This window comes from Canis lupus, chromosome 33, assembly GCF_003254725.2.
Source record: "Canis lupus dingo isolate Sandy chromosome 33, ASM325472v2, whole genome shotgun sequence".
In the NCBI taxonomy this organism is placed as follows: domain Eukaryota; kingdom Metazoa; phylum Chordata; class Mammalia; order Carnivora; family Canidae; genus Canis; species Canis lupus.
Window position 1 is genome coordinate 25,833,277 of NC_064275.1, and position 22,276 is coordinate 25,855,552.

At 41.7% G+C, this 22,276-nt stretch overlaps 1 protein-coding gene across 5 annotated transcripts in view; it reads right to left on the reverse strand.

Moving 5' to 3' along the window:
* Positions 1-1,144: 1,144 nt before the first annotated feature.
* Positions 1,145-22,276, reverse strand: part of PARP9 (poly(ADP-ribose) polymerase family member 9) — a 33,562-nt gene continuing 12,430 nt past the window's right edge. For all 5 annotated transcript variants that reach the window (XM_049105338.1, XM_049105336.1, XM_049105337.1 and 2 more), the window contains exons 6-11: positions 21,198-21,416; positions 17,744-17,804; positions 13,100-13,480; positions 8,780-8,916; positions 7,761-7,935; positions 1,145-1,967 (exon numbers count right to left, since the gene is read on the reverse strand). In XM_049105338.1, the coding sequence (XP_048961295.1) occupies positions 1,588-1,967; positions 7,761-7,935; positions 8,780-8,916; positions 13,100-13,480; positions 17,744-17,804; positions 21,198-21,416 (1,353 nt within the window). In that variant the 3' untranslated portion in view covers positions 1,145-1,587. The remainder of the gene's footprint in view (positions 1,968-7,760; positions 7,936-8,779; positions 8,917-13,099; positions 13,481-17,743; positions 17,805-21,197; positions 21,417-22,276) is intronic.

Here is a 22,276-nt window from a genome sequence, read left to right on the forward strand (position 1 = left end):
ATATAGATATATATATATCGTGGAATATTATTCAGCCCCCCAAAATAATGAAATCTTGCCATTTGCAACAAGAGCTAAAGAGTATAATGCTAAGCAAAAAGAAGTCAGAGAAAGACAAAACCATGAGTTTACTCATATGTAGAATTTAAGAAACAAAGCCAAAAAAAAGAGAGAAACGAAGAAACAGACTCTTAACTGTAGAGAATAAACATGGTTATCAGAGGGGAGGTGGTGGGGGTGGTAAAATAGGTGAAGGGAATTTTTTAAAAAAGAATGCTGCTTACAGTGAGATGAGGTGGAAGAAATGTTCTGTGCAAGGATATGAGGGCCAGGAAATTGGGGGAGTATAGAGAAATATGGATTTCAGAATAGGCAAGAGATACATGGTAAGATTAGCTGGCCTCTACATTGCAGAACTCTGAAGTAAAATTTGGGCGAAGTCACAGTGGATTCAGCCTTTATAAGACCTATTCTCTCTGCATAAAATACTCTTCCAACTCTGTTCCTGATTTGCTGCATCCTTCATTCACCTAACTCTTATGAATGCTCTACACCTCAGCTTGAGTTTCACTTTCTCTAGAACGCCTTCCTCCCAACCTCTGATTAATTTATCCCTCTCCTTCTTAAATTTTTCCAAAGAATCTGTAATTCCTCTTTTGTTATACTCAATCACATAGCTGCCTTTCTGATTATTCAGGCTGAAAGCTTTCTGAAGACATTTGTCTTGTTCTGCATCGTATCTCCAGCACCCAGAAAATGACTGAAACACACCTGGGAATCAAGAAATATTTGGCAAATTAATAATTTGGCCTTGGGGCACCTGGGTGGTTCAGTCAGTTGAGTGTCCAACTTGATTTCGGCTCAGGTCTTGATCTCGTGGTCCTGGGACTGAGCCCCCCACATCAGGCTCTGCACTCAGTGGGGAGTCTGCTTGAGATTTTTTCCTTCTGCCCTCCCTCATGTGTGCTCTCTCTTTATCTCTAAAATAAATAAATCTTAAAAAAAATAAGTCATTTGGCCTCATGATGCTTGAGTGGCATTGCTTGATATGGCTGATTCCAAACAGGATATCAGTAGAATATCAGCCTTTTGATGTCCTTCCACTTTGAATAATGTCATTTTACATAAAACTTTTCAAAGCCAGTTACTCATACAAAGGTGCTTTATTTTGAAATCTCCAACAACATATAAGATTCTCTGGAAAATCAAAAATCATCAGGCTGCTACTCTATTATTTTAGAAAATAAAAAGGTTTAGATTATATAATAGAAAAACTTCTTCATTATATGTAAGACATTTTTGCTGTTACCTATAGTAAAAGAGATGAAAGAGCATCCTGAAGGAGAGGGAGTGGTTCTGAGAGTGTTTGGATTGGGATTTACCCATCCCAATAGAGATGAAGACAAAGATGAAGACAAAGATGAAAGAATTAAGATGCTAGTTTGTATTGGGTTCCTTCAATAACCTGATAGGTCCATATGGACAACCCATATGACATTTTCAAACCAGACTTTGACTCACTGATGATCATTATTTGGATAGTTCCTCCAAAGCAAGCAAATGTCAGTTGTTAAAATGATGTGGAGCCTAATTGACAGAGCTACCCCTTGAGAATCTTGCTCCAGACTGCTGTGAAGACAGCATCCTTAGTCCTGATGAGTGATCCTGTGGCCGTACATGATCCTGGGTGCAAGTCCACAAATACTGGGGCATAGCCTGAGTATCACTAAAAATCACAAAGGTTTCAGGGCTGGAGACATCATCAACCACACTGTCATGGATATCTATGTCTCCAGGACTCAACGGTGAGGGAAGAATATTTAACTGATGACCCTGACAGAAGGAGCCTGTGAGTACTTCAGCTTCAAACACATATATCAGTTCAGTTGTAGCAGATGTTTTCTTGACCTGGTCTGCTAGGTTTTTCAGGTTCTTGGTGAAGTATATACCAATTCCATATTTTAGGTCTGATAAAAGAAAACAAGTTAAAAGATTATTATGATTATTATGAACCATATTGCCTATGTGGGTATTAATACATATTCTCTCTCTAATCCTCCAAATAATCACCACCTCCTGGTCTCAAGTCTCTGTCTATTGCAAAAACACCTAAAGTCAATCTCTTCAGACAAATCATCATTGATGATGATCAGCATAATAATAGCTTACATTTAAATATACCCACCTTCCTTTTTACTCTCCTTCTTCCCTCCCTATTTTTTTCTTTACATTTACTACAGATTTAATCGAATATTGTTGTAGGCTCAAGAGCAGCACTGAACCACAGAAGTAAGCCATATCTGCAACTTAAAATTTTCTAGTAGCTACATAAAAAGGTAAAAAGAATCAGGTAAAATTAATTTAATAGTTTTTATTTAACCTATTATATCCAATATGTTATTATTTCAACATATAGTCAATATGAAAAATTATTAAGGAGATATTTTACATTCTTTCCTTCAGGTAGTAATCTTTAAAATCAGTGTATAACATTTATAGGCCATCTCGATTCGGGGAACCACATTTTAAGTGTTCAATAGCCATGTGTGTGGCTGGTGGCTACCAACTGGACAATACAAGCTCTAGGGCTTCAAAGAATGACTAGGACATGATCCCTATTCTCAAAAACTCACAAAGGGAGCTTCCCACATGTAAATGGTTAAAGCACAGCACAATTTTATGCGGAGAGAAAAGTATCTTGAGATAAAAATCAAAGATTTCTTTCCTAGAAAATTCTTCTTGATCTTGGTTCCTCCACCGAGTTCTTGCTACTTATTTATCTCTATATATCTCATATATAATTTTTTTAAGATTTATTTTAGAGGGATGCCTGGGTGGCTCAGTGGTTGGGCGTCTGCCTTTGGCTCAGGATGTGATCCCAGAGTCCCGGGATCAAGTCCCGCATTGGGCTTCCTGCCTAGAGCCTGCTTCTCCCTCTGCCTATGTCTCTGCCTCTTTCTCTGTGTCTCTCATCAATAAATAAATAAAATCTTTTAAATAAAAAAGATTTATTTTAGAGAGACAGTGCAAGCAGGGGGAGGGGCAGAAGGAAGGGGAGAGAGAGGCAGAGGAGAGTCCCTGCTGAGTGTGGCACATGACTCCAGGCTGGATCCCAGGATCCTGGGATCACGACCTGAGCCAAAACCAAGAGTCAGAGGCTGAACCAACTGAGCCACCCAGGCACCCAATATAGCATATATAATTATTTTTAATCAAAGCATAGATTATGGTCTTGAAAGGTTTTCTGGGAGAGGAAAAGGGGTTTTTGAACCCTAAGTTCAAAAGCCTAAAGGAAGGATTCAGAGCATGGAGTTCATGCCATATGTAACCGAAGAGAGAAGGATAAAATATTCTTAGAACAGTTTTCACACTTCCAATTAAATAAAAGTTCTCTGCCTGGTGGGAAGAGAAGAATCAGAGAGGACACGACTAGAACTCTTGGGGATTCTGAGAAGGGACTCACTTCGCCGCCCCACTCCCTCAAGAGAGCCCTCGGAGTTAAGATGGTGCAGAACAAGAATCTCAGAAAAATGGGAGGGAGAGACTTCCAGAGTAGAAGGGGCCATTCATTGCCCAACTCTAGTGGATGCAGGCTCTTCATCCAGCTGGTAGCTAAGTGGAAAGCAGCAGTGCCTGGGGATGATGTCCGGAACAGGTGAGGACTGCCACACAAGACCTTGCCCTTCACCTTGAAGGATGGGCACACTCAAAAATTTCCTGTGCTGCAGGAGGGGCACCAACCATGGTCAAGAGAGGAATAACCTCGGCATGAAAAACAGTGCCCTGTGTAGACCCTGAGAGCAAGGGGCACCATAAATTTAAGCATGGGAGGGTGCCAATGACCAAGCCCAGGGTGGTTTATCTAGCAGAGGACATTGGAAGCCAGAGAACAGACAGCTGCAGAACGAGACCTCCCTCCCCACAATGCCTGTCACATCATCTACAGCACTCTCAGAAGAGAAGGAGGGGAAAAAACTTGCAGGAACTGAATTTTAATCCCAAAGGGGCTGAGACAACTCTGAAAATGACTGAGTTCCTCTTGAACCACCAAGATGGGAGTCTTTCATGTTTGTAGACCTGGGAGCCTCAAAGGCAGGTGAAGTTCCATTTTAGAGCTGTGAAGAAGACAAGCCCCATACTGGAGTTCTGGGGACCTGTGGAGTTTGTACTTTGACTTACAGATACAGTAACAAAGGAATGTAGGAAGCAGCCCCCTGGGCCTGCACGAGTGAGGGAGGGTGTCAGCCAGGAAATGCCATCTGAGCAACGTCTGGAAGAAGGAATAGGACTTTGCAGGGATAAAACGGGTAAGGAGGAAGGTATTCCACAGGCAAAGGCATAGAGGCATGAAATATCCCGCACATTTAGGAAACCCTAAGAAGTTCCTGGCTGAAGTGTGGTGGAGCACAGTGAGTGATGACGCTGAGGAGATAATGGGGCGGGGCGGGGAGGGGGGGGGGTAGGGCCTTACATGCTGGGCCAACCAGGCTGGAGTTCAACCCTGTAAGCAACTAGGAAGGCAGATAGTAAACAGGCACATGTGTTTTTAGCATGATAATTCTGGTAGCAGAGTAAAGGATAGGTCAACTAAAGGATAGGGCTGTGAGGCAAGGAAAGGACCTGGTCATCGTCTAGGCCCAAGGAAAGAACAGCAAAGGCAGAGGAACAGAGAGGTGAGGCTGGGCTGAGAATGACACTGAGAGGGAACCTAGAAGGACTGTGTTACTGCCTGGACCTGAGAGGAAGGATGGAACAGAAGATGGTAAAGTTTCCAGCTAGGAGACCCGGGAGATAGATAGTGATGGTATTAGCCAGGTTAGGGAGTATCAGTTGGGTGGGTGGGTGGGGCGGAATAAAAGTGCATATTTCTTAGGGAAAAGCATGGCCAAGGTAAGAGTTCAGTCTGAGGTGGCTATAGAACTTCCAGGCAGAAATAATCAAAAGACAATGGGAAATATGGACCTACAGGTCAGGAGAGAAGAAGGAGGTTAGAGATACAAATTTGTAAGTCATCCTAGAGGTAGGAGTTGAGGCTATAGGTATAGCCTCAATCACCCAGGGGGACATTGTAGAGTTAAAAAAAAAAACAGGGGGTGGGGTACCTGGGTGGCTCAGCAGTTGAGTGTCTGCCTTCACCGCAGGGTGTGATCCCAGGATCTGGGATCAAGTCCCACTTTGGGCTCCCTGTGGGGGGTCTGCTTCTCCCTCTGCCTGTGTCTCTGCCTCTCTCTCTCTCTCTCAGTCTGCGTCTCTCATGAATAAATGAATAAATCTTAAAAAAAAAAAAAAAACAAGGCTTTCTTTAGAACTTCAGAAAATACCCAACAGATGGACTCACAGATTATAAAGGATAAGGGCAGGAACTCTGTGTGTTTTGTTTACTGTTGTATTCCTCCCACCTAGCACAGGGCCTGACTTATAGAATGCGCTCATTGTGGAATGAATGAATGAACCCAATAAAAAAAAAAACTGCAAGCATGGAGGCTCCTTCTTGCTACATTCAGCCTAGCCCTACAAGCAAGAGATGAAATCAGAACTGGCTGGAATGCCAAGTCAAGATAGAAAAATATATATATAAAGATTTGTTAATAGAAGCCCCCTTTGCCTATAGTTGGCCATCTAAATTGACCAAGAGTCCCATAATTCGGAACCTTGCAGGGAACCCCCTGCAAAAAAAAGAAAAAAGAAAAAAGGCCAAGAGCCTTTGTACTCCAAATGAAAACTGAGTGAAAAAAAAAAAAGAGTTGCAAAACAATTTCAGTGGTGATAAAATGTCTCCTGGGTTTCTCAAGCACCTTTGGTTAAGCCCACTCACCAGACACGTCAATGCAAGTCACATTATGGGCACTATCTCCCCAATGAGTCTATCATCTGAATTGCCTCAGGCAGTGGCTTTAAGCCTAGAGCTAGGGATGTGGACAGAGCACAGAGGCCAGTAGGTAAAAGACCAGGATCTTGAGGCTTAAAGACTAGATGGAGACAAGACCTTTGGCTGGGTTTTAAAGACAGAAACTTGACCAAAAGTAAACAGGCTTCATGCCTGCAGAGGTTTTAAAGGAACTGTATTGCTGAAGAAACTGCAAGCCTGGCTGTCAGTAGCCTGGGAGCATTCTGGTCCTGAGGCAATCCATGGACCCCTGGTAGGGAGCCGGCCTAGAAATGACCAACAGCACCAACGCATATGGAAGATTCTTCCCAGAGTGCAAAACAAGGAAACAAGGGTCTTAATCCACTCCCAGAATAGAGTCCTCACTATCCATGTCCAGCAGCAGGTGATTAGTGGTATGGACCAGTGACTTTCCTTCTCTCCTTTAGAAATGAGAGTTTTTATTGCACTTTTCCTGCTCCTTCTCCTGGCACTATATAATGAGTGGGTTGGGGCAATTACCTTGCTTTTATGCTTTAAGAGAGGACATTTTGGACTTGAGGCTGATGATGAGACAGGGTGAGACTTTGGGGCTGTCTTCCTTGGGAAGTGGTGTATGTGTCCTTTAGGAAGAAAGCTCTGTATAGATGTCAGGCAACTAGCAGCATCTGCCACAGGACCAGAAAGAAGGCACTAGAGGAGTTGAAAAACTAGTGATGGTCTTAGAGTAGTTTAAGTAGGGGCAGGGGGTGGGGAATGCAGGAAAGCCACTTATGATGGGTTCAGGAGCAAATAGAAGTTGTGAATTTTTAAGACTTTGTCAACAACCCTCTTCAGGTTACACTCAAAGACTTCTTGGTAGGGATTCATTTACCTATTTTTGTCCCCAGGAATTTTCCATGTTCAATTTTTACTTCAGGTATTGCTTAAGTTCTTCTGTCTGGGGCAAAGAGATGAAGATTACCAGACTCTGTGCTTTCTAGAAATCAAGACTTGGAGTTGGCTTCACAGCAAGGATCATGCTATATAGTTTGAAAGGTAAAGGTTCTTGCTCTTTAGCAGGAACATAGTCAATGGATCAGGTAAAGCCACATTGCTAGGTATTCTCCATGATTATTACTAAATTTCTTAGCCTCCTTTGGAGAGATCTAAAGGGGACAAAATGGCCATTAAGTATGCACTATTGTTGTACAACTGAAAAAAGACACAGAAGCTACACATAGTAGAACTCCCATAGCTGAAGGATCTCAATATGTCATTCACTTCACCTGCCATAAGATATCTAATTCATTCACTAGCTGTCTATAGGAAATGAAGAAGATGAAAGAGAAAAGTGCAACTTAAAAAAAAAAAAAGATTTTATTTATTTATTTATTCATGAGAGACACAGAGAGAGGCAGAGACACTGAGCAGGGAGCCCAAAGCAGGACTGGATCCCAGGACCCTGGGATCACGCCCTGGGCCAAAGGCAGGTGCTCAACCACTGAGCCACCCAGGTGCCCCAGAAAAGAGCAACTTAATACTAAGTTCAGGAAAATGCCCTTTTAATTAAGGGATGAGGTTTGGTAGTGGTGATAATAATTTTATGGAGATAACAATAGCAACAAAAAGCTTCAAAGTGTTCTCTGCAGATAAAACACATAACCACAGAAAGAGAAAACCAGTGAACTGTAGATCTTACTGCTAACGTTTTCATCAACATTAAACTCATCAGCAACAAAACATATGAAGGACAAAAAATATGACCCTTCCCAAATAACTTTATCACTATATGCCAGCTGCAAGTGATTCCCCTCACCACAGCAACAGATACTATGCGTGGTGAGTCACTTGCTGAGGTCTGCTCACCCATCCCCACCTACGGAGGCCCTGAAGATGAGGGGCCGACACCTACCGCAGGGCACCGAGTACATTCTTTGAAAGCCAACTCTGCATACTGCTTCACAGAACTGGTAAGGAACTTGCTGAAACAACCTGCAGCTCACAGGTTTCCCATGTGTTCTCTCTTCCATCACTTTCTTCTTTTTTTGGAAGACAGCCATGAGAACGGAATTGTCTATTTTCTCCACCTATGACCCAAGGATATGAAAAACTGAAAAAAACTGGGAAAAAGTAAGAACCACTATTTACATTGCTTGATACCCTGCTTCACAGATAAAGGCTCGTATGTGCATATGGCTGCATGCAACTTGCATTTCATGTAGAGTGTTTTAAGAGTCTCTCCTGGCCCAACCCTCTCCTGCTTTGACTTGTCTCTTTAAAATTCCCTGTCCCTTCTTTGATAAATCCACTTAATAAAAATTCACTGAGCAGGAATGCCTGAGCTGCTCAGCGGTTGAGTGTCTGCCTTTGGGTAAGGCGTGATCCCAGGGTCCAGGATCGAGTCCACATCAGGCTCGCTGTGGGGAGCCTGCTTCTCCCTCTCCCTGTCTCTCCCTCTCTCTCTCTCTCTATGTCTCTCATGAAAAAATAAGTAAATCTTTCAAAAAAAAAAAAAAAAACATTCAGTGAGCAGTCACTCCGTGCCAGGCACTGGTAATGAAATGGTCAACAGTGTAGACACAGTTGTTGCCTTCTTAAAAGCTCATAGTTTAGTGAGAGGTAAAACTAGGTAAACAATTATAATATGGTGTGATAAATGCTATTCCATTTCTTTCATTTTGCTTCAAGACAGGCAGATAGGTTTGCCCTGAATCTTGATTGGTGCTTCTGTACATCCTGGCATCATCTCTACCTCCTTTCCAACTACACCCTTTGTGCCTGCCCACACCCCTGCCCCACTTTCTGTCTTAATCCCAGGGTTTTGGGTCAACAAGTAGCTGGCTTAGAGTCATCAGCAGGTGAATTATTCTTTTGGCTACAGAACCAAGTGATAGCAAGACGAGTCAAATCTTTCCCTTAAATTAAGTATACCTTTATAACCTGCAAACCACAGTTTTCAAACAGTTTCTTCTGATCCTGAATTTCCTCAGCTGAAAGTTTTAGGCATCTCAGAAACTTATTCCTTTTCATTTCATCCTGATTTTTTGGTTGCCCATCAGTCCATTGTCCTAAAAATAAGTAACACAGCACTTTATCTCAATGCTCTGTGAGAGGACAGAGGGTTGTAAAGAAATTCAATAAAACAAATTATAGAAAGTTAAAGGGGTGGATTAACCAGTTTACATTGTGTGCCTTACATGTTCAGGACATGGTAGGAGAGTACAACCTAATGAGAAGTCATAGGCTAAAAGAGGGGGTTAATAAATTTGCCCTCACATGGTTTGGATTATGAGGCTGAAGGGTGAGAGAAAAAATATCATTAATGTATAATTCCCCCATCAATGTTGTAACAATGATATATAATTGTGTTGCTTATAGAAAATGTTTATATTTCTACCCAGGATGCTCATCAACAAAAAGATACAGGTATGACAAAACATTAAGGAGTGATGAAAAATAGCATGACATTTACATAAAACTTCAAGATTTTCAAAAAAGATCTCATATCTCAACTTCATTTGAACATCACAACACTGCCGCTGGAATAATTCACACACTTTTACCAATAAGGAAATTGAAACTCAGAGAAGTTAGGTGACTTGCCCAGAATCACACTGGGCTTTCGCCAGGGCTTTCTATAAGTGGCAAAGCAGAATGTTGGGTATATACATCACTCCTATGCCACCCAGCCAGAGAGAGGAGAATTTGGAGATTAAGAGTTTATGGTGTCCTTTCCTTCCTTTTTTTCCTTCTTTTGTTCCTTCTCTCTACTTTCCTACCTTCTTTTTTAAATTCAAGGGACACCTGTTATTGCCTAGCAACTCCTTATTGGAATAAATATACATATAGGTAGACAAACAGAAACCCCCAAAAGACTTATTTTCTTTCAGTTTTTCTTTTTCTTTTTTTTTTTTTTAAGATTTTATTCATTTATGAGAGAGAGAGAGAGAGAACCTAGCAGGGAGGAAGGGACAGATGGAGAAGCAGACTCCCAGCTGAGCAGGAAGCCCCATGATGCCAGGCTGAATCCCAGGAACCTGAGATCATGACCTGAGCCAAAGGCAAACGCTTAACCAACTGAGCCACCCCAGGGGCCCCTCAGTTTATTTTCAGTTTGACTTAAGCCCAAGTATATGAACATGACTGATTCCTAGCACATTATTTAATTGAATGGGCTCAATTTAACCACAAAAAGCAGATAATAAATCCAAAGAATTTCTATAGGGGCCAAGTTATACATCTGGAATGCGGGAGGGACAAAATTCCATAGCAGAGAAACTCCAATGCCAGGACATTGCAAAGGAAGAGATTATAAATTAAACCTCGAGAGCAACAGCTGACATTCATAAAGTATAGTAACAGAGTTCAGTTTGCTTGAGTTCAGCAAACATTTACTGAGCTCTTATCACCTGCCTGGTGCTGGGTTGGGCATCAGAGACTCAAAAGATCCACAAACCGCTGCTGTCAGAAGCGCTCCTCAGGAAGCATTACAGTGGCAGCATCAAAGAGGAAATACCTAACTTCTTGTAATTTAAAATTTTATTCTGGTGGATAGTTGATGATCCTTGTAGTAAAAACTCATTACAAATCTATCCATTTTGTTAATGAAGGTCTTAATTTGATTGAGAAGAGGGTGTGTAGGAGACTGTGAAACACTGCTGTGGAAAGATATGCTTAGTCATCAGCTATCAAAAATGCCACCTTGCAGCAGAACAAGGGACTGACAGGACTAACTGCCAATAGCTGGGAGAAGGAGTCAACGGTATGAATGCAGTTAGTTTCAAGTAATGCCACAAGCTTCATAGACCAGTCTTGTCTCTCGTTCTCCTGGGGAGCATAGTGCGGTCAGTTTAAATACCCACAGTCCTTAAGTTTCAAAAGCTAAATAGAAATCATAATCTTTGGCCTCATCCTTATGTCTTATTTTTGTCGTTTTTTGCCCCCTGAATTTTTCTAAGGAATGGAGATACAATATTTATTGTAAACTCCAACTGACTTTGACCATGTCTGCCTGAATTATTTTTACAAACAAGGTGCAAGTAAGGTGTTCTTTGAAATTTTACATCTGAATTTTTGTGCCAAACTCATCAACATTTCAGTGATCTTTCTACAGTATGAAACTGACCTTATCTCTGCTAAAATCCTTCAAGGCTCCCCCTTGTTTCAAGAAAAACTCTGAAATCTCATGTGATTTACAAAGTCTTGCTTAATCTAGACCCTGGTCCGATTGCTTGGAGGTTTCTTTATCTTATTAATTGCTATTTATTCTTCACTCACCATTTGTGACACCTCCTCTGAGAAGGCTTCCCTTGACCTCCCACGTCTGGGTTAGGTGTCTTAATAGGTATGCTGAGACCCAATGCCAATGTCTGTGTGTAGGAGGGTTTCCCGTATACACAAGCAAGCAATTCTGCTGCTATCTACCCAAAGATAGCATCAGATTCCACAGGTTATGGGTTCAATCCTATAAGACTGCCCCCCAACACACATACACACACACCTCAGACACCAGTCAAAAGCCAGGTTGTTACCTGTGCTTCTGGCTGACTAGCTACAAACTAGAGGTTCCAATGACCTTCTCCTTGGATTCCAGACACCAGTTGCAAGTTCCGATTGCTACCTGTACTTTTGACTGGCTGACTATAAATCAGAGAGGTTCCCATGAGCTCCTCCTTGGGTTCCACTAATTTGCTAGAGAAGCAACACCTGGGTGGCTCAGTGATTGAGCATCTGCCTTCGGCTCATGGCATGATCCTGGAGTCCTGGGCCTGTTTCTCCCTCTGCCTATGTCTCTGCCTCTCTCCTGTGTCTCTCATGAATAAATAAAATCTTTAATTTTTTAAATAAAATCTTTAATTAAAAAAATTTGCTAGAGCAGCTCACAGAACTGAGGAACATGTTACTTACTGGATTGCTGGTTTATTGTACAGGTATATTACTCAGGAACAGCCAGACTGAAAAGTTGCATAAGGCAAGGAAGGAATGGGAAAAGGGGGCGGAGCTTCCATGCACTCTCCCAGCAAGCCACACTCCCTAGCTCTCCATGGGCTCACCAACCTGGAAGCTCTCTGAACCTGTCTTCCTGGTTTTTTTTTGGAGGTCTGTTACCTAGTCACGCTGATTAAATCATTGACCATTGGCAAATGATTCAGCCTCCAGCCCCTTCCTTAGATTGTTGGGCTGGGGGATACCAAAAGTTCCAATCCTCTAATCATAGATTGGATCTCCTGGTGACCAGTCTCCACCCTTAGGTGCTTTCCAAGGTCCCCTCCTATATGTAACAAAAGACACCTTTATCACTCTCAACACTTAGGAAATCCAAGGGTTATGAGAGCTGTAAGCCAGGAATGTGGACAAAGACCAAATATACATGACAAATATGTTTTGATCACCTGAATGACCAAATATACATTCTAAATGACAGCATCACAGTGCCTGTCTGAGGTGCTCTCATAGAGCACTTTCACCCTCTTTCATAATGAACCTGCTTGCATCTCAGTATCCTCAATTAGATTTTGGGTAGAAACAATGTCCATCTTATCACTGTATCTCCAGCAGCCACCAGGATGCTTGGCACATATCACAGATAAAATATACATAAGTCAAGTAAATAAATGAAATAAACCTCTGTTTCCCAAGGTGGCATTTACAACAGTATAATTTTCCTATTTAGCTCTTGGGTTATGTTAAAAGGATCTCTCCAGACCCAAATTCCCAGTCATCATGATGAATTTTGCTCCACTGAATGGGAGATCCTTGAGTGTACTTCACGGTACAAATGAATAATTTACTTTGGTGAGCTCAAAGTAATTTCAACTTTCCTAATGCTGCCAGCAACAAATACATAGCTGCAATAAAACTCAAAGAAATGAATTAATCAAATGGAATGTGTCCACATTTGAATGCTCCATTTGTAGAATTAGGGATGTATTCCTCGCCCCCCACCCCCAGCCTGGGCTTGCGTTGCCTGAGGCTTTCCCATTTAATTGCCTCTCAGACAACCCATGTCCAGTAAATACAATCTTGCGTGTGTGCGTTGTGTGTGTGTGTGTGTGTGTGTGTGTGTGTGTGTGTTCATTTACCAAGTAACCTTGCTGGTAGAAAGAGAGTTATAAAAGTTTATGGCCTATCACAGAACCAGCATGTTTGCTCTCACCCCCATACTATCTCTGACCCACATACATAGAACAGATGCACTCACACCATAAGGAATAGTTGCAAGAGCTGACTTTCCGATTTAAAGTTACTCACCTGACAAGCTCCAAAGGGCTAGCTCCTTTTTTCTTGCCATTTCCTCTTGGACTTCACACAGCATATGTTCAATGTTCAGAACAACCTCAATAACATCAGCTTGGGTTCCTTTGATCTCTAAAATTGCCTTTTCCAGACTGATAATCTCTGAGATAGAGACCCTTAAGGTATTCTGAAGCTGAGTCAAAACGTCATGTTCCTTTTTCCCGAGGTAGAGGATATGATTATTCTCAATGATATGTGGATTCTGGGGGCTCAGTATCCTCTGGATCCACGCTTGGGCCTCCTTCATCTTTTCCAGGTTGGATCCCATCAGACTGATTGCAGGAGATTTAGGTTTGAGCCCATTTTCTCTTTTCTCCTCTCTGGTCAACTTGGGGACTGAAAAGAGTATCATAAACATCCACAGAAGGCAGGTGGGTTTTAAACCAGAGCAGAACAAAACACTAAAGCGAACATTTGTTTCGAGGATATTGTGACTGTTGCCAGCAGCAGCAGCTTCAATTACATGCCTACCTCTGAGAGCTGGGCCAGATATGAAGGAAATCTAAATGTATGGTTTACAGCCTCCTTGAGAACAGAATTTAGCCTGTAAGGGGTCGGCTTTATCTTGCCTTGCCCCTGCTATGTTGCTTTTGTCAATTCACAGGTGAGTTCACCTTGTGATATCAGCCTAGATGTTAACCATCATAGTCATACCTCAGAGCCGTAGATTGGGTTCCAGACCACTGCAATAAAGTGAATGTTGCAATCAAGCAAGTCAAATGAATGTTTTTTGGTTTTCCAATGCATATAAGAGTTATGTCTACACTATACTGTAGTCTACAAGTATGCAATAGCATTATGTCTAAAATAACACTGTACATAGTTTTTTTTTTTTTGTACATAGTTTTAAATACTTTGTTGGGGATCCCTGGGTGGCTCAGCCGTTTAGCGCCTGCCTTTGGCCCAGGGTGTGGTCCTGGAGTCCCAGGATTTAGTCCCACAGCGGGCTCCCTGCATGGAGCCTGCTTCTGCCTCTGCCTGTGTCTCTGCCTCTTTCTCTCTCTCTGTGTCTCTCATGAATAAATACATAAAATCTTTAAAAAAAAATACTTTGTTGCTAAAAAATGCTATCATCTGAGCTTTCCGTGAACCATAATCAGGATCACAAATCACAACAAATATAACAATGAAAAAGTTTGAAATATTTCAAGAATCACCAAAATGTTATATAGAGATATGAAGTGAGCAAATGCGGCCGGAAAAATGGTACCAACTGACTTGCTTGGTGCAGTGTTGCCACAAACCTTCAATTTGTAAAAACAAAACAAAACAACTCCAAACACAAAACAGTATCTGAAGCACGATAAAACAAAGTACCATAAAATGAAGTATGCCTTTATGTTCCACTGACTGAGATTTTCCTTAACCTCTGCTCCTACCAACCTCGAAGTCAAACATCTCTGAAAGCCGTAGAGCTTAGAGAGTGAAAATTCTTTTAGAAAAATATGTATTCCTGATTATAAAAATAACACATTTATTTTTGAAAAATTAGAAAATTATCCAAGTATAATGAAGAAATACCCATAACTCTACTCTCTGGGGTTCCTCTTCATGTCTTATCTGTATGTAACAGGACATTTTACACCACAGAATTTGGAGCTTACCAGCTCCTGCTGCTTGACATGGTATATCCCAGCAGAAAATGTCAAGGAACTTGATTCCAACCCACTCATGTGTACCCCTCTCTATAACTCCCCTCCAAAAGGAGCAAAGATATATATAAAGAAGTAGAATCTCTGATGGACTAGAGTAATTCTCAACCCAAATAGAAAAAAAAAAAGGTTAGAGGGCAATAGACTAGATGAGAGGAAATTCATAGGTGAGGCAGTATCTAGAATTATATATCGAGAATTCTCTCGGGCGCCTAGGTGGCTCAGTGGGTTGAGTGTCTGCCTTTGGCTCAGGTCATGATCCTGGGGTCCTGGGATCAAGTCCCCCATCTGGCTCCCCCTTCTCCCTCTGCCTGCCACTCCCCCTTCTTGTGCTCTCAGTCTCTGTGTCAAATAAATCTTTAAAAGAAAAAAGAATTCCCTCAAATTATCAAGAAAAAGGAAGAACACAAATGGCCCATATATGTGTGAAAAGATGCTTATCTTCACTGGTAATCAGGGATATGAAAAATTATCCACCAGACTGGTGGCAAATTTGACAATATCAAGTGTTGGGAACACTTGATATAGAGCAACTGGAACTCCTGTATATATCTATGATGAATGTAAAACTGGCACCACTACCCTCCACAATTATATATTGTGTAAAGAGATTTTTGTACATGTGTTTCGGGAGGTATGTATAAGAAAGCTCACATTTTTGTTTCTAACAGCAAAAAACTGGAAATGACCCAGACGTCCTTCAATAATGGAATATTGTTATACCAATGAAAAGGAGTAAACTTGAGCTATTTGGATGAATCTCAGAAGCATATTTTGAAGGGGAAAAGTAAATTGAGCACTTACTATGTTCTAGGCATCGTTCTAAGTGCTTCACATAAATTATTTTGTCCGCTTTTCACAATCTTACGATATAAGTACTATTAACAGCCCCATCTTGCAAATGAGGAAACTTATTCAGAGTTATTAAGTTACTTGCCCATGGTTATTAGGACTAATAAGTTGTGGCCATGGAGCTAGCAGGGGTGGGCACTCTGCCTCTAGCACTCATGTGATTCTGCTCCCTGTAAGCAATCTGAGGTTAGTAGTGGAAATTAGCATCCTTCCCCCTGATAGAACAGTTGGGGGGTATCGGGAACTGTGAAACAGTATCAGGAGAGACCTAGAGAGGGTCTGAGAGAAGAAAAAAAAAAAAAGCCAATGGTTTAGACAATAGAAATGACAAAGGGTTCTTAAATTGAAGGCATAGGGGTTTTGTTTGTTTTTAACCCTTCTTCTGCCCAGGAATTTATATTACTTTTTAGGAAAAAACTAGAAACAAAATATGGTGATACTTCATTTACCCATCATTACTGGGAAAAAAAGAATTGTTCTTCTGTGTAACTCATTCTTCAGATCACTAAAGGATACACTTCTAGCACCAAACACATTAGTTAAATATTTATTAGTTAAATTACTTTTTTATTTTATTAGCTAAATATTTCTAATGAAAACACATTTCCCTGCCTTCCTAAATAGTTTAACTTTTCCTTGATAATCTGAGATCATCATCATTAACCGTTATTGTCAATTATTGTCCTATGCTATAATTACAATTCTTTTACAGGTGTCCTTAAAAATGACTGAAGTCAAAGGTAACGCCTGGCCCTATTATGCAGACCAGTCACATAGAGACATTTGTATGTTTCTTTTCATATTATCCTCACCTAAAACTCCTATCTACCTTTTCCCCTAGATTCAGGGTGGTTCTCTACCCATGCACTGCATTTGTTAGCTGCTGTGGGTTTTCTTCACCTTGGGTGCCCCAACCCACCAGCTCTAGCCATTGAAAATCCGCCATCCTCAAAGCCCAACTTAGAACCACTTGTCCAGGAATTTACTCTTGATCCCTTCAGGTCTGAATCTCTCCCTCCTCTGGGCCCCGTGGGTCCTCTCATTCATTATTCTTTGGCCTTCATTTAATGCTTTGCAATTTACAGAACATTTTTACATACATAATCTCCAATTCTCCTCACAAAAGTCTGTTATTATCATTGTTCTACAGATAAACAGATTCATAAGAGGCACAGTCACAGACCACAGCTCTTCAAGTATCCTCCTCCTTCATATCTAGCACTGCTGGACCACTGCACATCCATAAGTGAAGTCTTCTATTAAAGGGTATAGCAAATCATTGGGACCCTAGTGGGAAATATCCTAGCAGTTTCTATTGCCGGTTGAATGTCTAGTGTTTTTATAATGTTCTTAGAATATTGTAGAGTAAAAGACTATTATTTCAGAAGTATACATCCTAGTTGTCATGAGGTATTTCCAACTCCATGGACTCAAACTTCACTAAAGGATAGGAGTTATAAGACAAAGTTAATCTTTCTCCAACATCAATCAGGATTAGTTTAGTCCAGTGATCCCCAAACCTAGTTCAGCAGCAAAACTGATTAGGGAGCCACTGAAAAATATACATGCTTGACCCAGATGGAGAGCTCCCGAATCAAAATCTGTAGAGTTCGGGCCTATCCATATTTCTGTTTGTTTGTTTAAAGTTTCAGTTATGATCCCAGGGATTACTCAGGTATGGGTAGTGTCAGGTTAATCCACTTATTATTATCTGGTATTACTGAGATATGTTTTCTATCATGGCTAATGAGTAATCCTATTTAGATGTAACCTCATTCAGAGCAAAAAGAGTAACAGGCTTAGTCAGCTTACGGAGGGCAGAACTTAGAGAAAAATTATAGACCTCTATGAATGAACTACCCACACTGTGGATTACTCACTGTGGCTTAGCCTCTCTATTCATAACATGAGACTGGACTGGGCAAAAGTAGAATCACGTTCAGATACTGAGCCAGTTAGTATCTGAATAAAAGCACAGTGAGATATATTTGGCTTATTTCTTATTCTTGTCCCTTCCATTAGTTCAGATGATGAAAAATAGAATGAGACTCTGTTGGGTGGGCTCTACTTCCAAGCCCATGAATTTCTTACTCACCACTGTAATTATTGGAATGATGTGGCTTGGACTTATTCTTTGCCATTTCAGCGCTGAAAGTCTATCAGAAGCAAAAGAGAGCAGAGTCATAAGTGGGGATTTCAGGCAAAGTCAACAAAATCCCTCTTTCCACCTGCATATACCACACTTGGCCTTATCCACTCTGTCAATCCCCATCCCCACTGCCACAAATCTACAGCAGTCCTAGGGAACAGCAGTCACAGCATCAAATTACGCAGTACCACGAACTATTAGAACACCTAGGGGAAACGAGTATAGGAAAACCGGAAAGAAAACCAAAATCTGGTATAAAAGAAAAAAAGAATGCATATCCCAAGGCAAAATATAATCATTCACTCATTCCACAAATATCAATGCTCTGCTTATTACATATTAGACACTGAACCAAAGGTGTGGCTACGTCACTGAAGACAAAAATGGGCAGATGCTCTTGTAATTAATAAAACAGAGACTTATTTAAATAAGTTATGTGCATACCAAGCTTTGTCTGTAGATTGAATAAATGATCAATTCTTGTTAAGTGCCTAACAGTGAACCTGGCACATAGTAAGCATATGTGAGCTATTGTTGTAATTATTTTTTTACGGCAATCAACAGACAAAGATTGGTATGTGTTGCCATGCAGACCCTTTAACATAGAGTCCATTTGAAAAAACGAAATGTCTGCTAGGGTTTGGAATGACTATACCTACTAACTCTTGTTTAAAGTTGGTTCAGTTGGCAGTGATTATTTCATTGGAAAGATGGTAAATAACGAGGGGGAGGCTAGATTTTTCTACAGTTTCTCCTTAGCAGTGCCTGGCTGATGCAATACATGGCAGATGTTTTTATTATCAATGCCTAGGGGAGCTCTCAGATTGTGGGTGATCTTTATAATTTTTTGAATCGCCACATACATTTTTGTTTGTGTATTGAAGAGAACAGAACTTCTTTTCTAGATGCAGTTAATTTTCCCTTGTAGGAAGATGCCACTTCCTGAGCAGTTCAGGGATGTGCTCAGGGCATCTATCTGGGCCCATCAATAGTGCTTTGTTTTGTCTGGAAGGTGAGCTACTTTACTGGGTAGATTTTACAGGTAGGTCAGCGTGGATGAGACACAGTGGTGTCCTGGAGCTGGCTGACATTGGCTAATGAGAGCTCACCATGAACATCTCTTCCCAACTCCACCTTCAGTGATGTCACACTCACAGCTTGAAGTCAGCAATGAATTCCAGCAAACACTACAAACCTCCCTGGGTCTAGTCAAGCAGCAAAAGGAATAAGAACCTATACACTTGTTCCAGCAAAGAGCAAAAGCTAGAACAAGTATAAGTTCATTTTCTTGTAGGGAGAGATAAAAATGGCATCCACTGACCTCGAGACAGACTGAGAGGTGGAAGAGTGAGAAGTCAGAGGACTAGTGTTCAGAGCCACTCTCTCTGCCAGACACTGAGCAAGACCCCTTATATCCAAACCCCAGACATATGCCTGGAAAATTGTCCTAGCCCTTGGATGTTGCTACTGGCAGAACCAGAAATCTGTCTTGAAAACCTATTTTAAGCTGCTGTAACTTATTTCATTTCCTTTTTTTAGTCTTCCTTAACATCATGACAATCCCTTCTCAAAGTGCCAGCTAAGCAAGAAGAAAGCACAGAGATGGTACTTCAAAGGCAGGACAGCACAGCGCCACATACTCATTACGGGGAATATATCAGGGACCTTTTCACACGTTAGAAACTCAGCTTATGGGTGCCTGGGTGGCTTCGTGGTTGAGCATCTGCCTTTGGCTCAGGGTGTGATCCCAGGGTCCAGGGATCGAGTCCCACATCGGGCTCCCCGTGGGGAGCCTGCTTCTCCCTCTGCCTCTTTCTGTGTCTCTCATGAATAAATAAATAAAATCTTAAAAAAAGAAAGAAAGAAACTCTGCTTACTCTGCCCATTCTAAAACCAAAAGCTAAGATGAAGCAAAAACTAAAGAAGCTAGACACACAGACGTCTGCCCTCAGACACAGGGACCCACTCTCCTACACACAATCCCTCAAATTTGTATCAGACCACGATGGACTTCCCTCTGAGGTCACCTACAGAGAAGTTAAACAAGAGATTGAATTTGGGGACAGTACTGGGGACACAGCGAAAGTAGCCAAATGTACCTCTGCTGTGAAATAATCTAATTGGGAAGAAAAGATAACAAGTCACTTGGTTTCGTACTCAGGTCAGCATTCCGTGAATCACAGTTCATTACAGCTGATACAGTGGCTCCTCTTCACGGAGGGCTTACCTGTGGGCCACGTAACGTTGTAAGTGTTTTATGTGTATTAACTCATTTAATGCTCACAACAGCTCCATAGGATGGTGGTTATTATTACCACTTTACTTTTTTTTTTTGCAAATAAGCTCTGTGCCTAAAGCGAGGCTCGAACTCACGACCCCAAGATCAAAAGTTGCATGCTCTATGGACTGAGACAGCGAGGGGCCCCTCTTATCCCACTTTAAAGATGAGGAAACTGAAGCACAGAAAAGTATATTAACTTGCCCCAAGAAGTTGATTGATTGAAGAGGAGAAGACAAGGAATTTGTCTTAAATATGTTGGATTTAAGAGGACAATCAGATAACCAAGTGGAAATGAGGGAGGGTTAGGTATATGGGTCTGAAGGTGGCTCACAAAACAGAACTTTGCAGAATCTGTAAGAATACTTATATTCTCAGAGGGGAAGAGAAGAGAGAAGAGCAGAGAACCCCACATTGAAACTGGAAGGTTAAAAAAAAAAAGAAAAAAGAAACTGGAAGGTTGCTTACCTTTGAGGAGCAGAGTTGAGAATGAAGGCGGCCAACAAGGGAAAAGAGGGAAGTTAGGCAGCTGGGTAACATGGCTTCTTCTTCTTCTTCTTCTTTTTTAAAGATTTTTTATTTATTTATTCATGACAGACAGAGAGAGGCAGAGACACAGGTAGAGGGAGAAGCAGGCTCCATGCAGGGAGTCCAACGTGGGACTCGATCCTGGGTCTCCAGGATTACACCCCAGGCCGAAGGTGGCACCAAACTGCTGGGCCACCAGGGCTCCCCTCTTCTCCTTTTTTTTTTTTTTCAATTAAGATTTTATTTATTCATGAGAGACACAGAGAGAGAGGCAGAGACATAGGCAGAGATTCTGAGAAGCAGGCTCTCTGCAGGGAGCCTGAATCGGGACTAGATCCCAGAACCCCGGGATCACGACCTGAACCAAGGCAGATGCTCAACCACTGAGCCACCCAGGTGCCCCAACATGACTTCTTTACAGACATTCTTCACTAGGTTGGAGGTGGGCAATTTAAAAAAAAATTAAATTTACCAAGTTAGAACATCACTGTGCTGTAAAGTGCTTAGCTCACGTCTTAGGCTGGCGATACTACATAGATGTTATCAAACGACGGAATGAATGAACCATAGGACATTTCTCAAATATTAACTGACCTTATAGGTCTCCAGTTCTTCTGGAAAGATCACAAAATTTACAGTTAATTGTTTTTTCAAATGGCGCTTGGCAAAATTTAAAACTTCACCAAACATGATCTTGGCTGCTACATAGTTCGGAATACCAATGTTTCCAGTCCCCAGGGCGGGGAAGGAAATAGAAGTTTTATTTAGTTCAAGGCATTTCTCCAAACATTCCTTCACCGCAATTCTCAGCACCTGGAGGAAAAACAGATGAGCCTTTGAGTCCAAATAAAACCTCCCTTGCCTCTTGGATCCTGCCCATACTTTGCAATGACGACCTCTATTCTCCCTAACAGTCGTGTCCATGCCTCCTTAGAGAGCAGGGGAAGTTCCCCTCCATGGGAACCCACTGCAGACTTAGGTTAGATGATAAGCAACAGAAGTAATTTAGGGCTCTGTCTTATGCTCTTCAGGGTATTGGGGTCCGATGATTTCTCCCAGTTCATAAGGCCTTGCCCATCTCCCTGCGTCAGAGAGCCAACCATCAATTTATCGCCACTTACCGGCTGCTTCCAGGTTGAAACAAAGAGCTCTTGGAAAAGTTTAATAAAGGAGACAGAGGGTAAAGTAAGTAAGCAGCTCTATCCAGCATCTTTAAGATATGTCCGAATGTTCTATGTGATTGCTTCTCGAGAAGTGCTAACATATTTGGCAGACTTACACTTTGCATCAATGTTTCAACATCCAAACTGAATTCTAGTACAGGATGGTTGCCTGTGAAAGGGCCTTGGAAAACTCAGGGGCAGAGAGTGACTAGAGGGCCAGTGTGGGATTAGAGGGCTCTCAGTCAAAGGAGGGCCAGAAACGGTGGCAAAATAGAGAGAGACAAAGGTAGAGAAGGGGACTGTCTCCCTCTCTCCACATTTGAGTGGGTCCCCCCTACTCTTTTTCCGGCAAAGTTAGCCAGAAAGCCAATCTCTACCACAAGCATAGGTAGGAAGACACCCCAGGTAATAGATTTACCTGGAGTAACACTGGAAAGGGAATCCCAGGACCTCCTGGCATTTAACTGATGGAGGGAAATAGGGAGAGGTGAAATTCCAGGTCTGCTTAGG